The 17,608-nt window shown below is 52.6% G+C and overlaps 1 protein-coding gene and 1 long non-coding RNA gene across 6 annotated transcripts in view; one reads left to right on the plus strand and one right to left on the minus strand.

The window, feature by feature from the left end:
- NEURL1 (neuralized E3 ubiquitin protein ligase 1) overlaps window positions 1-17,138 on the plus strand; it is a 79,369-nt gene extending 62,231 nt beyond the window's left edge. For all 5 annotated transcript variants that reach the window (XM_045438791.1, XM_045438790.1, XM_045438793.1 and 2 more), the window contains exons 4-6: window positions 9,606-10,295; window positions 13,969-14,115; window positions 14,596-17,138. In XM_045438791.1, coding sequence (XP_045294747.1) covers window positions 9,606-10,295; window positions 13,969-14,115; window positions 14,596-14,834 — 1,076 coding nt within the window. In that variant the 3' untranslated portion in view covers window positions 14,835-17,138. The remainder of the gene's footprint in view (window positions 1-9,605; window positions 10,296-13,968; window positions 14,116-14,595) is intronic.
- On the minus strand, window positions 1,173-8,431 carry LOC123577035. The gene is made up of 4 exons (XR_006701682.1): window positions 8,204-8,431; window positions 4,142-4,281; window positions 1,586-1,686; window positions 1,173-1,298 (listed from the first exon to the last, which is right to left on the minus strand). It is a non-coding gene; the product is annotated as an uncharacterized LOC123577035 (long non-coding RNA).
- Window positions 17,139-17,608: the final 470 nt, after the last annotated feature.

The raw sequence follows: 17,608 nt of genomic DNA on the forward strand, positions 1-17,608 counted from the left end.
GGGCTGTGGCAGAGCTGGGATTTGAACAGGGTGTTCTGATGCCCAAAGCAGTACCTTCCCCAATAAACCAGGAAATTGAGGCAGGAAATTGAGAGGAGGCTGAGGTCAGTGAGGGAGGATGGAGTCCAGGAGTACTTCTTGGAAAGAGGGCTTAGGCTGGGCCTACAAATTCTAGGAGGGTCCGGGGAGGAGGCGGTGACGGGGACATGCGAGGTGAGATGGGGTTTCCAAACCGCAGGGGCCTAGGGAAGGCCCCACCCTCGGGCACAGCCCAGATGGCCTCACCTGGCCTGGCCCTGGTACCCCTCTTGGGCCATAAATGGGTTTTCCCGCAGTATTTTCACTTGCATCCGGATTTCCCAGCAGGCTCCTCTCTGTACGTTGGACAAGGCCAAGGGCCCAGCAGATTCCTGTCCTAGCTATAAATCACCATAATCCCTGGGTGTTTTCAAACACTGATTATAGCCCCTGAATTCAATTAGCAGATGAAAATATCTCTTTGTTTTGTTCTTCCTAAAGCGATTTCTTTTCTGTGTAAAAACAAAAGAAATCCATCCAAGATGTCTTCAGAGGTAGGCACGCTGCTCTACACCATCATTCTGTGGTGTCCCCTCTGGGATCGCCCATTGCCTCATATAGTCCCAGGGTCAGCCTCCTTCCCTTTCTTCCCCTCTTCCCACCCCAGCACCCCCCACCGCCACCCCGCCCTGATCCCTTCACTGCCTGTGGCTTTCCCTGCTCTCCTTCCTAAGGCATCTTGGCTTTGAGTTTCTCCTTCCCCTGAAGAAGTCCCTCTCTGCCTTGGTAGCTCTGAGAACGGGCTTGTCTTTCTCGAGGTGGTTGCCTCCCAGACCAGTGTCTCATCTGCAGGGACTTCCTGCTAGGTCTGCCCCCTCCGTTTCTGCCTCTCTCTGGGACCTGTGGCCAAAACCCTCCAAACCCCACCTGGCCTATATCTGCTCTTCGGATCACAGATATCCTGGGGTACTTGGCACCTAGCAGATATGCAAGTCAGGCCACGGACATGTTGGCTATCTCTCCGGACAGAGTGGAGGTAGGGGGTGGTGTCTCTTCCTGAAGTGACACCACCAAGGGGGTGCCCCATCCCAACCCCCTCTGCCCTAACATAACAAGGCCCGCTGGTGCCCCCACCATGACCCCTGCAGGCCTGCTTCAAGCCTTCGAGGCACCCCCGACATACTGGAGTTCAGGAGATTGCCTCTTTTCTCAGGGTGTCCCGGCCAAGCCTGGGCTGGTATTTCCAAGAATAACAGCTTCCTACCTCCAGAAAGAAGGACCTGTGGGCAAGCAAATAAACACAAGTTTTATGGGGTGATTAATGCTTGGAGAGATAAGCTCCTATCCCAATTCTTCAGGGTCTCCCTGCTCCTCTCAGAAACGTTGGCTCACAAAGAGCAGCTGTGGGTCCTGGCAGAAAGCTGGTGAGCCAAGACCCCACTTGTAGGGTGCTCCTGATACCCCTCTGTGCCCACCGCAGCCCAGGTACGATGAGGGGGCGGGGGGAGACACATGACTTGAAAACCCAGTGCCTCTCTTTGAACAGTGTTTATTTTGGGGGACACACCATATAACTGCTCTGAGATGATCCAGTTCTGCAGTGAAATGTGGCTGAAGAGTAGAGCCGTGTGTTGGGGGCGGTACAGCTGGGGAGCGATCCAGGATTTCCTATAGGAGAGGTTTCAAGTCAGGAACCAGAGAAGCTGAAATGCACAGACTGGTTGGGGAGGAACAATTTAGGTCGGACAGGAGGGGTATGCATGGTCACAGAGGTGGGGAATTAGATTAGCATCATCAGTCAGGGAACAGAACCTTCAGGGAGCGAGTGAAGAGAAGAGGTGTAGGTGACCTGTGGAGAAGGGGTGTGCACAGGCGGGGCTATGTGCATGCATCGCAGGGGAGAGAGCCGTGAAAGTAGAAAGTTTCTGGCAGCTACCTTGCTGTCAGTGTCTTTCAAAAGGAGAAAAGGTGGCCGAGAGATAGAAGAGGGCCTGTCCAAATTCTCCCAGCTAGTCAGAAGCCAGGCTGGCCCTGGAATTCAGCTCTCCCAGGCAGAACTGGGCATCAGGTCAGTGTGAGAAGACATTGCCACATCAAAATGGTAGTGGCTGAACTCAGGAGGGCATTAAGGGGGCACGCAGGGTGGGGTCCCAAGGGCTCATGGCATTCTGCTTCACCCAACCTGTGCACATGTGTCCCAGTCCTGGTAAGAGACCTGCCTTCTGAGGACAGAGATCTATAGAGACTCTCAGGGAGGGTAGCTTTCTGAGGGCCAGGCTGCTCCTGGACCACTTGCTAGGCTGGTGAGTCAGCCTGGCTTCCCTGCAATGAGAAGCCTGGGCCTCTCTGGAGATAAGGCCCTGGGGTAGGTCTCCCATACAGGGTGTGCCTCAGCTTGGCGGCACAAAGGGTGTGAGCCATCCTGGCTAGCGGAGGACCACACTGCCATCTGGGGCTTCCGTTTCCTAGGCTAAACCAATATTTACCTTCAGCTATGGCTGCCAGGGGCTGAGAGGCAAATATTAGTCTAAGGAACCTGAGCGAAGCTCTGGGGATGGGGGAAAGAGCTAAGGATGCTGATGGCGATTTCTTCTTCTCTGACAGTTTTCTTTTCTTTTTGATTTAAACAAAATTTTGTTGTTTCTCCTGCTTCAGAGACTCTTCCTGGCGCTTCCTTTCTGCTCATCCCAAATTCTGCTAATCATAATCACGGTCCAACTCCAAACCCTCCCCTCCACCAGGAAACCTTCCCTGACCTCCCCTGTTCCTATGACCCTTCCTCTTCCTGACCACCTGAAGGCACATGAAGGTCTAAATGGTATCAGCAGTTCTGCATCATGTATTGTCCTGGTCTTTAAGAAGAGAGCATAAGTCCTTTATATATGTTATAAAGAAAGTTATTATTTTTAAAAAAATTTTTTTAACATTTATTTATTATTGAGAGACAGAGCATGAGCAGGGACGGGGGGTGGGTGCAGAGAGAGGAGGAGACACAGAATCCAAAGCAGGCTCCAGGCTCCGAGCTGTCAGCACAGAGCCCGACACGGGGCTCGAACTCACAAACCACGAGATCATGACCTGAGCCGAAGTCGGATGCTCAACCGACTGAGCCACCCAGGCGCCCCAAAGAAAGTTATTATTGTACTCGTTTTGCAGATAAGGAAAACAGTCTCAGAGAGGTCTGATAACTTGCTTACAGTCACACAGCTTGGAAGAAGTGGGACTTGGGCCCAGGAGCATGGGCTGCATTACTTCCTAGCTTCTCTAACTATGGGTTCACCTGGTCCCCTGTGAAGTCTGGATACCTCCCAAGGGTGGGGTGTTGGCCCTCCCATGTCTTCCAGGATAGTTTAGGAGAGCTCAGGGGGTTAGGGATCAGCTGTACATGTTGGGTATAGATAGTTCACGAGAGCCCCAGCAGGGTTGGCTGGGGAAGTGAGGGTGCCCGGCATCCTGATTCAGCAGTGTCTGCCTCATAGTTCCATGAAGGCTCCTGACGGCTTCATCTGGTTCTGTTGTTTACAGAGCACTCTGGTGGTTTTGGGTTTTTTTGTTTTTGTTTTTTGTTTTTTGTTTTCACCAGAATGAATATATATAAAGTGCAACCTTATACGATGGGCAATATTAGATTGTAATATCCAGAAATGGTAGTTTCATATTTTCTGCCTAGTATCTCTTTGGTCCAAAATATAGTTTTGGGGAGCTTGAAGAGACCTAGGGGTCCGGGGTGGGGTGTGTGTAGTAGAGGAGTTGGGGCCTTGCAGTACTGGGGACAAAGCCCTCATTTCAGAAGCGGGAGAGCTGATTGAATCAAGACTTGACGTGGCCACTCACTAGCTTTGAGCAAGCCTTCCAGCTTCTCTGTGCCACAACTGTCCCATCTGGACATAATTATATATGTGTCATTTACCTCAGAGAGTCTGAGGCTGATGAATATGTAAAAATGTTTACATATATAGCAAGGGCTATTGTTTTTAGGTTGAAAAGGAATACTTAATTTAAAAATACCACCAAAGAGACAACCCCCCAAGTCCTCTCATTAGAAGAGGAGGCCTTAAAATCAAGTCCCTGTATCTGGGTGAAATTCAAACCATTCTACCTAAATTGTTTCTTGGAACAAGACCTTTGGTTCTCTAGCTGGGTTCCTTGGAACGCTGGGGTTCCACAGAGGCATCTTTGAGGCGGCTGAGTTGGCAGGCTCTATGGCTTCTTCTTAGACTTCAACCAGAAATTTTGGTTTTGTTGGACAAAAGGATTCCACTGCTTAAAAAAAAAAAAAAAAAGTTTGAGAACCGTTAGACCAGATGAGTCTGAGAATTTATGTGTCTAAGATCCTCTGACCTGAAGATTCTATAAAGCTTAGAATCTGTGACTCCAAGTGTTTCTGGGACATTCTACCCTTCCCTCCATGGGCCTCGAAAAGTATTTGTTCTTCTAGCTTTTGTGTGGTTGGGTTTATATGGAGAGGGTGGAGGCGGGTGTGGGTTTCTGGGCACTGTCCAGAGGGGTGGAGAAACCCCTTACCCGTCCAACCCATGTACCCGCCCTCCGGGCTCCTTCCCCTGCCCCATGCCAGATGCTGACCAGCAAGAGGATATTTATGGAGACAGTAAATGGGCTGGCAGCACCTTCTAAACAGGGGCCGGCAGATACCCGCCAGCCGGCCGGCTGCGGCAGGCCGACCCATGGTTAAAGATTATCCAGTGCTCCGGATGTGAGAATCTAAACAAACAAGACTCTGGGGCTGATGGCAGGCCCTGCTTCAAAGGAGCCCCTTGCCTGCCCCGGAGGGCCCCTGCACCAGTGCCCAGGCCCTGCTTTGGTTGCCCTGCACTGGCTGGCAACATGTGGGAGGGCCCGGTGGGTCTCTGGCCAGAGCTGGCCCCGGAATCCTCAGCCTGGCCCCTCCTCTCCTCCTCTCCCTTCCTTTCTCCCCACTGGCCCTGCTCAGACTGTTCTCCAGGCATTTACTAGAACAGTTTTCCCACTGAGTGCCTCTCACTTCTGTCAGTCCAAACTCTCTTGTCCTTCAGGGTCCAGGTCAAATCTTGTTTCTTCTGAGATGCTGTCTCTGGCTCACTGTGAGACAGGAAGGGGACCTCAGCCTCGGCTAGAGAGCATTATCCTAAAAGGAATATTTATCCTAAAGAAGAGAAGGCTCAGAGAGGGTGCAAGGAGTGGCTATAGGACACATAGGGATCCGTGCAAGGAGAGCTTTTCTAACAGTTATGGTTGTTCAGAGACAGGGGACAGATAGCCTTGGGATGTGGTGAGCTTCTTGTCCCCGGGGCCATTCTAGTCAAGGCTGGGTGAGAACTTGGCAGGGAGAGGTGGATTTCCTCTGGAGACACTGAGAATTTTGTAACAAAATTATATTCACATATTTTCATGCCTCCAAGCTTTGATCCTCCCACAGCCTACTGGCTCCCTGGGGCCCATGTCCTGGCTTCTCCTTCTGTCTCTACCACTGCCTGGGGCTGGGCACACAGTGTGTCAGTGAGTGGGTGACCTGAGTGCCACCTTGACAGGAGGAAACCCCCTGTCCTGGCCTCACTGCCCTTGCAGGGCCGGTGATTTCTGCTCTGGCCCAAAGTATTTGCAGGACCACCGCTAGGCACCAGATTAGGCAGGAGCTGAAGACAGACAAGCTCCTTCCTGAAAGACGGGATGCGGAGAGGGGAGCCAGCTTAACAGCTTCTCCGGTGGCTTGGAGCCTCCCCTCCTCCTGTCATAAATACCTCCAAAGTGGGCAGCCATGTGTCCCGCGCGTGGATTACATAACTTGTTGCTTCCAAATGGGCCACGCTGCTGCTTGGGGTTACAGGTAGCCCATCTGGTTTTTCCAAGCTGTAACCCTGGGCGGAGGCTGGTCCCAGGGTGCTCTCCCTGGCTTTCGAGGCCAGGACCCTCCCCTGGCCTCTGACTCGATGTCAGTCCAGTCAGCTCTGACCTTTGCCGTCCCTTGTGCAGAGGGTGCCTGATCAGCTCCTCTATTTCCAGTGTCATCTATTTCAGGGTCCGGCACAGCTGGGCACACTGAGGGGATGGCTATTTTGGAGCTTGCTGGCGGCCTGCAGCCACTCCTGACCCCGAGGGGCAGCTGAGCCAGGAGAGGAGACATACTTGGGCTGGGCACTGGCCCCGGGGATTCCATTTTTAGCTGTTTCCCAGCATCTCTGATACCTTTTCTCCCTGCTCCTCCAAGATCTGAGGCAAAGCCATAGGGGTCATTTCCTGTCCCTTCTCCTCTCCCCCCCCCCCCCCCCAACTGTTTCTCCTTCCTTCTCTTCTTTCTCCTCTAATGTCCACTTTGTACCTTCTCCTTTCTGGGCTTTAGTCAGTGATGTCATTCATGACCTTATATATAGTCCTATATCTATCTATCTATCTATCTATCTATCTATCTATCTATCTATCTATCTAGAGTCCTACCTTAAGGTTCAGAAAGTTAATTGCCTAAGTGCAGGTGGACCTAACTTTGGTTGACAAAACTCAACCTGAGTAAGTACTAGTACCTGAGGTTATCAAGTACGGGGGCTTCCCGCTCTACCTCTGATCCCTGCAACAACATCACAAGGCAGGTATTATTACCCTTGTTCTCTAGGTGAGTGATCTGAGGCTGGGAAGAAAGTTGCTTCCTTACTGGCCACCGTTCAAGTGCTGGATTGGACCGTTAAACCCAGGCCTGTGTCACCCCAAAGCCCATGCACTTTCTTCTGAGCCTTGGGGCATGGAAATGATAATAACAGTGGTTCGTGTTTACCTAGCGATTATTATGTGCCAGGTACTCTACTAGGTAGAGTAGGGTACTACTTACCTCCTGCATTTCAACTTCACAGCATCCCTTCTGAGGGGAGTATTAGAATACAGATTTTATACACGTCAGTACATGCTGATTTTACACATGGAGAGGCCCAGAGAGGTTAAGCTTTTGGTCTATGGCCAGAAAATGGCCGAGCCAGGATTTGAACCCAGGCTGATGACTTCAAAATCCTTACGTACCTATGCTCCTATCCTGCCTACCAGTTCATGGATTTGGGCTGCTAAAGCATCTGAGATACTGTCAGGTTGCACTATTAGACATACAGTGTAAATATCAAGGGAGGTGATGGCCACACTGTGCCTTGAGCTGGTCAGGGAACATCTGGAGGCTGGTTCTGTTCATCGTCTAAGAGGTGGGAAGGTGTGCAGTGTGTCTGAGTATTCCCAGAGGAGAGTCCTTTTCTCTACGGGACTGCCCCAGAGATAGCATTGGCACAGAAGCTGAGAGAAGTTAAGTAAATTAATCCAGGATCCTTGGATACAGGAGGGTAGATGTCAGTTTAAGAGAAGGAAACACTTTCTTAGAGTAGCTCAACAATGGCATAGGTTGCCTGGGAGGCCCAGGAGTGGGCATGTTCAAGTACAGAAGGGCTCCTGAAGGGGCAGAGCTCAGGATAGCTCGCATCCAGCCCCATTCAGAAATCTGTACTGAGAGTCTGCCCAGCTCCATGGCTCTGGGCTGAGTGTTGTGAGTGTGTGTGGGTTGGGGTAGGGAGAGGAGTGTCGGGGTGCATAGGTGTGTGGGCTCCTGTGACAGTCTTATTCCTGTAGGCTCTGGCTGAGAATCTGAGCCTTTTGTTGTTTAGTCACCCTGCTGTCCCTGTCCCTTCCTCTCCATCTCCAACCCTGGAGTCCTCTAGGGCCAGTGCTGGAATCCCTGAGGGGTCGGAAGCAGGGGCTGTTCCCAGGGGTCCAGGTCAGCCCACAGCCTGTCCCAGGTCCACACTACTGTCTCTCAGGCCTCCCCCTCCTGTTTGAGTCTCCTTGCCTCTGCCTCTCTGCAGCCCCCAGCCTCTCTGCACCATCGCTGTCACAGAGTCAATTCCCTGGAATAATCACATTTTCCGGTCGGCTCCCTCCTTCTTGCCAGGCACGATGCTGGGAAATCCCAACCAGCCAGGCCCCAAGAGGCTACTCCAGAGAGGCAGGGGACTTGAGGGGGAAGGGCCCAGCAGCTTCTCCTTGCCCAGGCCCAAACGAGGCTGTTTCTGGAAAGGGTGGTGGGGGCTGGGGGAGAACAAAAACAAGGAGGCTTTGGAGACTGTTTCTAGATTCAGCTGGAGCTGAATTCTGACCTCAGCTGCCCACACCAGTCCAGTCCCTCAAGCTTTGCTCCCACACCGAGCACCCCAGCCATCCTTACCCAGGTCCTGGAGAGAAAGCACAGATTCTCCCTTTGGGAGGTTCAGAGGAAAGGCTCTCAGGGAGGGATTGGCCCATGCTGTGGTCTACAGTGGCACTAGCCAAATTTGGGGACTTTGACTCCCACAGAAGGGGTTCAATAAACAAGGAGGGGTCCTGAAAGCAAAGAATGTGGTACCAGGAGTTGGACAGACCTTGCTTCAATTTCAGATCTGCCACCTGGTGGCTGTCACATCACATCTCTGAGTTTTATCTCCATAATGGGAACACTTCCACGGGATGTTTTCAGGATGAAATGCAGGGGTAATTCATCGTGCATGATGACTTTTATTATAAATGATGGGACTCCATAAAGCAGGACATAATACAGCCATTAAAAAAATATGGTGTTGGAAACATGGTTATTGGCATGGAAAGGTGTTTAGGACACAGTAAGTGGAAAAGCTAGTTTTGAAAAGGAAATCTGTATATAGCAGGGTTCTTAGCCTGGAGTCCATGCCCATGGATGGCTTTATGGGATTCACAGATGCCCTGGAATTATCCACAGACTTTAGGAAGAATGTGCATTTTTCTGAGGTGATAGGTGAAAGTTACCACATTTTCAAAGGGATTTGTTACCCATAAAAGGTTAAAAACTACTAGAGTTGATATAGCATGATTCAATTTTTGTATTAAAGAAGTAACTGAAGAATATATTCGGGGGGAAAAAGCTGGGAGGTCCTCATCCAAATGTTAAGAGTATTTTTCTCTGGATGGTGGGCTGAAAGGTGGTAATTTTTTCTTTTTGCTGAACTGTCTTTTCTACAAAAGACAGTGTGTCTTACTTGTATGATTAAAGAGAGAAAGGGGTTGATTTCCCCTTTGAAAGTAAGTCCCTTTCAAAAGGAAACCTGGATGCATTTACTTAAGTTCTCTCGGCCTGTGTCCTTCTGCGGCAATGCTAAGCTCAAAAGGTAATTGTTAGGATAAGCTGAGACAATTTATGCAAAGAGGGGTTCTGGGGAAGGGGGATCCCCCTGACCTTCCAGAAGTGTAGGACGTCAGCAGTGCATTCAACAGACATTTACTGCTTGTCATCTGAAGTGCTCAGTGCAGTTCTAAATGCTGGGGATCCAAAGGGAGGGCCTGGTTGTTAATAGTAAAAACTTTTATAAGCGCGCCATTTAGAATGTTTTTCTTCCTTCTAGCCTTGATCCTTTGCTTAAACAAACAGATGTCCTGCAGGGCTTTGTTTCCCGATTCCTTAGCCTAGGTCCGAAGCCGTTCCTGTGCCGCTAACAACGCGGTCGGTATTTCGCGGTGCATGCTAGAAAGGCTGGCGGGAGGAGGCGCGCAGGCGACGGGGGCTGGCCCCGAGCCGCCCGCCTGACGGTCACCCTGTCTCTCCCCCTCCCCGGCCGCAGACAGCGAGCTGGTGCTCCCGGACTGCCTGCGGCCCCGCTCCTTCACCGCCCTGCGGCGGCCGTCGCTGCGGCGCGACGCCGACGAGGCGCGCCTCTCCGTGAGCCTGTGCGACCTCAACGTGCCGGGCGCCGAGGGCGACGAGGCCGCGCCGGCCGCCGGCTGCCCCATCCCGCAGAACTCGCTCAACTCGCAGCACAGTCGCGCGCTGCCCGCGCAGCTCGACGGCGACCTTCGCTTCCACGCGCTGCGCGCCGGCGCGCACGTCCGGATCCTAGACGAGCAGACGGTGGCGCGCCTGGAGCACGGGCGCGACGAGCGCGCGCTCGTCTTCACAAGCCGGCCTGTGCGCGTGGCCGAGACCATCTTCGTCAAGGTCACGCGCTCGGGCGGCGCGCGGCCCGGCGCGCTCTCCTTTGGCGTCACCACGTGCGACCCCGGCACGCTGCGGCCCGCGGACCTGCCCTTCAGCCCCGAGGCCCTGGTGGACCGCAAGGAATTCTGGGCCGTGTGCCGCGTGCCCGGGCCCCTGCACAGTGGCGACATCCTGGGCCTGGTGGTCAACGCCGACGGGGAGCTGCACCTCAGCCACAACGGCGCCGCGGCGGGCATGCAGCTGTGCGTGGATGCCTCGCAGCCGCTCTGGATGCTCTTCGGCCTGCACGGGGCCGTCACGCAGATCCGCATCCTCGGTGAGTGCCTCCCCTGACGGCCCCTCCAACACACCCGGCACCGTGCCTTTCCTGGAGGACGGCCCCATCCGGGTAGGGGGAGAGAACAGAGGGCCAGTCCGCCCCGTCCTACCGCCTCACGCGGGTCCCAGGCACAGAAATGAGTCCTGGGCGGGACTCCCATCTGCTAGGCCCTTGTCCTCAAATCTCACCAGAGGCATCCTTGGGGGCGGGGAGAAACTCATGGATCACTGAGTTTCTCAGAATCTGATTAACCTGTGTCCCCATAGATGCATAAACGGCCCGGAAACACACGTCTCAGTGGCCACTTAAAGATGACAAAAAAGTTTTCCACCAGCAATTAACTTATTGAGGCTGTTTCCATTTCTCCAAAATGGGAATAAAAGTCTCTGTCTCTTAAGGATGGTTGTGTGTCTAGGTAAGAAAAAGAGTGATGTGTTGGTAGCCAGGTGTCTGTGCAGGGTGGTGCCTGGATTGGGAGCCTATGGGGAATCTGAGAATAGGGCCTTGGAAGAAATGGGGTTGCAGAGGTCTGGGGGTTTCATTCCTGGCTTTGAATGGACAGAGTCTAAATGGACTGGTGGATGTGGACTCGTGAGAGTCCTGTTTCTCAGAGTGTTCTGTGGGATAGGTGTCTGTTGAAAATGGGTCCTTGGGTGAAAAAATTAGGAAAACACTGAGTTGAGAAAAAGTGGAGGATTCTTTATTGCAGAACTTCTCAGAGCCTTTATCTTTTTTTTTTTTTTTTTTAAGTTTACTTAGAGAATGGGGGCGGGGCGCAGAGAGAGGGAGAGAGAATCCTAAGCAGGCTCTTAGCTGCCAGTGCAGAGCCGGATAAGGGGCTCGATTCCACAAACTGTGACATCATGACCTGAGCCAAAATCAAGAGTCAGACACCTGACTGAGCCACCCAGGCACTCCTCTCAGAGCCTTTAATAGGCAATATGAATCTTTAAGAAGGAGGAAGAGGTAGTTATAGGGTACAGCTTTATCTAAACTAATTTGACCAGAAATCTTACCCACCCCCCCAAACCATCTCCAGGGACCTCTGTTTCCCCCAAGTGGGCAGGTATTTCATACTTTGCAAGAGCTGGCCTGCTAATCAGTTGTGGTTGACTGGACTGGTTCCATTAGATTCACTAGCAGGACCTACTAAAGTACAGATTTTTGAATCCCACCTGCAGAGATTTGTGTACATCCTAGGCATCTGAATTCTTTTTTTAAGCAAGTTTGCTTAGATATATTTGGAGACCTCTGGGCTTCATAGCCCCAGCCTAGACCTCACCCCAGGAGGCTTTGTAGACAAGATAACATGTGTATACGAGTGAAGGTGTATTATGCTCTAAAACTGATATGTCTGTGTATAGGCACACATGAGTGAGTACATGCGTATTTGTATGTATAATGCTGTTGGTGATTGTGAATGTGTTAGAGTTTGTGAAATCAGATAAAATAAGTGGGGATTTCCTACTCTGGAAAAGAGGCCAAATGAAGATGGAGTGAAAAATAAATTTGAAAAGGAATGAAAATAATGAGGTTGAAGTGCTAAGAAGTTATGATTAAGGGAAGATAAATCAGGAAAGAATGAAAAGACATCAGACTGGATGAAAATACGTGAGGATGGAAGGAAGTTGGGGTGAAAACTCAGGATGGAATAAAAAGAAATCAGACTGGGGTACAGAAAAAAATCAGGCTGAGGTAAAAAGGTACTTGGCTACACTCACTGGGAGATACTGCTCCTCAGATGAAGGAAATTCCATAAGGGCAGGGTACTCTCTTACCTCAGCACCATCTAATAATAGATAAGTAGCTTTCCGATGAGACTTCTGTTCCCCAAAGAGGCTTACTAGACACAAGAGAAGCTTAAAAAAAAAAAAATCAGGACTTAAATATCTCGAGAGGTAAGTGGGCCAAGGTGGGGGTTTAAGAATAATCTTCCAGATATTTGCTAAACAATATATGCTAAAGATAGTGCTTCTGGGTGGTAGGAGAACTGGGCATCTCAGTCAGCAAATTGGTGTTTGGGGATCCTGATGGAACTGCAAGGAAAACCCAGTGACAATATGTGAAGGGTAACTGTTTACCTTACAGAGGTGTGCTCTGCTTTGTGAAAGGCTTAAGTGCACTAAGAACGGAGGAATATTTCCTTTATTTCAGAACTACAGCCGGTTTCATACTTAATGATGGAACGTGAGAAACATTCTCATTAAAGTCAGGAATATGATAGGGATGCCTTAGAGTATTGTTCTGAAAACGATAGCCAGTGCAATAAGGCAAGAAAAGCAAATAGGAGGTGTGACTTTATGAAAGAAGATGATAATTGACTAAAAGACTATTAACACTAAGAGAAACCCAATAAATGGATTGGGACATAAGAGACCAGGGGGCTCTCTTCCCATGAACGTGGGGCCAGACTGGGCCATGTTCCCACTGACTTGGTGTCCCCTTGTCCCCAGGGACAGCACTCAACTCTCCAGTGAGCCTGCCTGAGTCACCAGTGACCCCGGGCACAGGACAGTGGAGCGATGAGTGCACCATTTGCTATGAGCATGCAGTGGACACGGTCATCTGCACATGTGGCCACATGTGCCTCTGCTATGCCTGTGGCCTGCGCCTCAAGAAGGCTTTGCACGCCTGCTGCCCCATCTGCCGTCGCAGATATCTAGTGAATATTCTTAGATACGGTGACTGTTAAACAAATTAGAACACATAATAATAGAGAAGATCTCACTGAACATTTATGTGTAGGGCAATATGTTAGAGCCTGTGGGAGAGTCACAGGTAAATACGATTTCCTGCTCTCAGGAAGCTCATAGTTCAACTGGGAAAACAAAGCTGCATTCCTGGGCAAAGAACAAATATTACCCCAGGCTGTGTGGTGGTTTGGTCCCGTGTATGTGGTGTGTGTGGCGGGTCAGTGGTAAATAAAATAATGTGGTTGGGGGAGGGGTGGTCAAAGCTCCCCAGAGGAGGAGATTTGAGGACAGCCCCAAGGGGCTCCCTGGACAGTCAGCTCTTTGGGGGCAGTGGCCCTGTCCATCTTGTTCTCAGTGTTATGTTTACACAGTTGATGGTGCCTGGTAGGACTTGTTGAAGGGACGAGCAAGGGAGGGCAGGAAGAGAAGAGGAAGGTGAGGAGAGGTGTTGAAGAGGGAGAGAAAGGAGAGAGGGAAGGAAGGAGAGCGAGTGTAGCACAGAACAGGCTTGGGAGATGGTGAAGGGCATTTCAAAGGCGCTTATGCAGAGGAGAAGGTGGGTGATATCTAGGGACAGTAACCGAGAGAACACAGGGCTTAGAAAGGGAGGGTCAGGCTATGACTGGAAGGGCCACACTAGGTGGGAGGAGGGGGACGTCGTTGTCTGGGAAACCTTGAAGGTGAGGATGCGTGGGAAGGGTGGAGGTGGGATTCTCAGCAGAGCTCTTGTTTCGAGACTGCTGATGTAGTAAGCTCAGAACAAGAAAGGGCCCCCAGATTTGTAGGTGGAACAGAGAGCTGGGGCAGGGTGCTGGGCTGGCTTGTGGAATCCTGCCCTGGACCCACCCAGTGGCTGGACTGTGTGGTCAGGCCGTGTCACCACTTTCTCTCCTGGGAACCCCCTGGAGGAGCGGAGACTTGAGCTTTCTCCTGGTGGGCCTTCAGCGGCTAGTGAGCCCCTCTCTCCCCTTCCGCAGGCTCCACCATCCTGGCAGAGCGGAGCATCCCGTCACTCTCCTGCTCCCCTGCCTCCACGCCAACCTCGCCCAGCGCCCTGGGCAGCCGCCTCTCCGACCCCTTGCTCAGCACGTGCAGCTCTGGACCTCTGGGCAGCTCTGCTGGCGGTAAGTAGGCTGGCTACTCCGGTTCCGTGGTGTCCGTGCCAGACTCCCTGCCCCGAGACCCCTGGCTGAGGCGGGCATGCAGCCTCTGTGACAGAGTTGGGCCCTGGAGGAGCTGGAGATAGATAAGTCAGTGAACCCTTGTGGGGTGGTGATTTCTGGGGTGAATCCCTTCCTGTCCCCCAGCTGGACACCTTTCTCCAAAGCACTTTTGAGCACACAGGGAAGACTGAAGGTTAGCTCAGGAGGGGCCCACCTTAAAAGATTCTGGGCCCCTTACCTTCCTCTATCCCTTCTTCTCTCACCACCTTATGGGCACCCTGGCCCTTGTCTAGTGCCCCCTAGTGCTCCGGAAGTGGGTTGTCAGGGTAAACAGGCAGATAGATGCCTGTTGGGAGGTAAGAGACCAGGGGGCTCTCTCTCCATGAACGTGGGGCCAGACTGGGCCATGTTCCCACTGACTTGGTGTCCCCTTGTCCCCAGGGACAGCCCCCAACTCTCCAGTGAGCCTGCCTGAGTCACCAGTGACCCCGGGCACAGGACAGTGGAGCGATGAGTGCACCATTTGCTATGAGCATGCAGTGGACACGGTCATCTACACATGTGGCCACATGTGCCTCTGCTATGCCTGTGGCCTGCGCCTCAAGAAGGCTTTGCACGCCTGCTGCCCCATCTGCCGTCGCCCCATCAAGGACATTATCAAGACCTACCGCAGCTCCTAGCCCGTCATGGCGCCCCACCCTGCACGCCTGCCTCTCAGACTTTGGCCCCACTCCAGCTGAGGGGCAAGCCAACAGGGCCCCTTCTCTTCGTACTTGTTTTGGAAACTCTTTCCTCTTCTCCATTAAACATGGGAAACTGAGGCCCTTAAAGGTTTGGGAAGAAAGAAGGTATGAGGCAGGGAGGTGAGGGGCAGGAGCAGATTCCCCAGCAGAGGGGAGGGGAGGAGTCCACTCTCTGTCTTCCCCTTCTCTGTAGTCAGCTCTTCCCTGCATGCTGAGGGGCTAAGTGGGGGTCTTGGCCTGTCCTAATCCTTTCCCGTCTGGGGCAGATTGGTAGGAAGTCCTCTAGCCCATGTAAGAGTGAGAAAACGTATCCCTGCCTCCGGGCAGATGTGTCCCTGAGCTAGGGCATTCGGAGTATGGCCTGGACTTCAGTGTCCATTTGTTCTCTCAGCCAACTGCCCTTGGGCAGTGTATAACCTGCTCAACGGCAGCCCTAGGCAGGCAGCCCCTGAGCTGCTGCCTTCCTCTCGGAGCTGTACCCACCTTCTCCTTCCTGTCTTCCCTGCCCCTCAAGGCCTGGCAACCAGGGGTAAGAAGGCCAGTGGATACCTCTCATCCTGGGCAGGCTGCAGCCTCCATGCTATGCCCCTTTCCCACTCACCCAGGATGGGTGGATGGACAGGCCACAGAAGGCTCCAGGTTCTGGGTCCCTGACCCTGTGCCCTGGCTGAGATGCAAAGGGCCCCTTCCTGGCCATAACCTTTCTGCCCCAGTCATCTCACCAGATGCTGCTGCCCAGGAACAGCCTCTCGGTGTGAGCGAGAGAGCAGAGGCTGTTCTCTGTCAGGCTAAGAACAGGTTTACATCTGCTGTGACTTGTCCTCCCAGATCTCAGTACTGTCCTGAGCCTGGCTGATACTCAAAGAGGCTGGAGCATCCCTAGGAGAGGCCAGGGCCCTGGATTAGGGGTGGGGGTGGGATCCCCTGGGGTAAAACCAGCCATTTTCCTTATTTATTTATTTATTTGGTTTGTAGGTTGTTTTTTTTTTTTTTTTTTTTTTTTTTATGGGGGGTCGGGGGGTGGGGGAGTGAGTTGCCATCCCCCGAGCCCTTCGAACTCCTAGAAATGCCCTGGTGTGTGGAGGGCCTGGTGAGAGCGCGCTACAGAGGTAGTTATCATAGTTTTCCCCAGGCTCCAGCCCAAAGTCCATAGACAGCTCTGCTCACCATGAATTAGAACTCCAGAAAAAGGGGCTGAATTGGGAGGCCTCCTTTCAAATTGTGTCAAATTGTGTCCATTTTACAGAGACACAGACTGAGCTTAATGTCCTAGGGCTGGTGGATCACCCAGAGCCACAAAGTGCCCTTCCTCTCTGGGCTGCAACAGGGTTATCAAAGTTGGCTGGAATCCATCAGGAGGCCCAGGAGCTCCCCCTTCCTTGAGGGCGTCAAAAGTTCTGGGGAGGCTGAAGGAGGGGAGCCCAGCTTGGGCCAGGGAACAGGAGGCCTACTCATAGCAAGGGCAGGGAGGCCGTTCTTAGGCTCTTAAGCCCCAGGAAAGATGAGAGAAGGGGCCAGGTCCTAGCACCTCTGGTTATTCTGATTCTGGAGTGAAGAAGGGTCCCCTACCCCTGCTCTTAGGCTGTAGTTCTCTCAGCCTTGCCTGCCCTACTCTGAGAGGCGATGGGCCGGGGCCCACTCTGAGGGCCTAGTCTCCCCCCAGCCTCCCAACCCTCTGTTCCCCTCCGATGGCTTTTTACATCCATCAGAGACTGCTGTTTCCCGCGAATGGTGGAGTATGGGGTTCTAGACCTGACCACTGGGCAGCTGTGTGGCCCTGTCCAGGTTATAGCCCCTCAGCCTCAGCTGCCACCTCTGTAAAATGATTGAGGGGAGGGGGGAGAAGACTTTGTGTGTGACTCTTGGGAGTTCTCTGGTGAGGGGCTGCTATAGGGTGGTGGGTGGGACAGCACTGGGGGGTCAGAACCCCAGGCTGGGACTTTGCACCTCCCTTGCAGTGGGCCTCTAGGAAGTCATGGTTCCACTGGGTCTCTACTCCCCAGTCACTGACCCCGGAGACCCTTTCTGTGGGAGGAGGGTGGGGTGGGCCAGATGGTGGCCCCATCCAGTCTGGAGTCTCATCTCCAAGGCAAGGAAAGGTCTTAAGTGCAGGGGCTGTGTGGCCCGAGGTTTGGGGAGAGGAAGCCATCTGTACCACTGTCTCTGTTAGTGTTGGGATAGTTGCTGCCTCCTTTGTGAACTTGGGTCGCTGTGATTGTGAATAAAGGTGATTTCGTACCAGCCCGAGGGCTGTGCTGTGTGGAGGGCTGGGGAGGGAGGGAGAGTGAGGGTGAAGGGTCAGGTGTCCTGGATATGGAAGGGAGTCAAGAACCAGGGGAGACTCCCTGGAAATGGGGGACTGGAGCATGACTTGGAGTTGGACAGCAGGGGCCCAGCATGCCAGGTGAACCTTGTAAGTTGAAAGGGAGAAGCCACTGCCCTTCGGTGGCCTCAAGTCCCTGGGCCTGTGAGGAGCAGTGTTTATTGGGGCAGGAGTAGTGGGAGTCCATGAGGTCTGCTCAGCTTTCTGGTAAGGCTGAGGTGGGCCCAAACCTGGCCCAAAACCCTTGTAGGGTGGCACTGCCACCTAGGGGCCGATGGGAAGATGACAGGTCCTTCATGTAGGTCAGGAGGGGGTTGATGATATTAAACGGGTGACAGCTAGATAGAAAGGGAGGGCCAGGGACCTTTAGAGAAAGCTTCTGGATGGG

Source organism: Leopardus geoffroyi, chromosome D2 (assembly GCF_018350155.1).
Source record: "Leopardus geoffroyi isolate Oge1 chromosome D2, O.geoffroyi_Oge1_pat1.0, whole genome shotgun sequence".
Lineage (NCBI taxonomy): Eukaryota > Metazoa > Chordata > Mammalia > Carnivora > Felidae > Leopardus > Leopardus geoffroyi.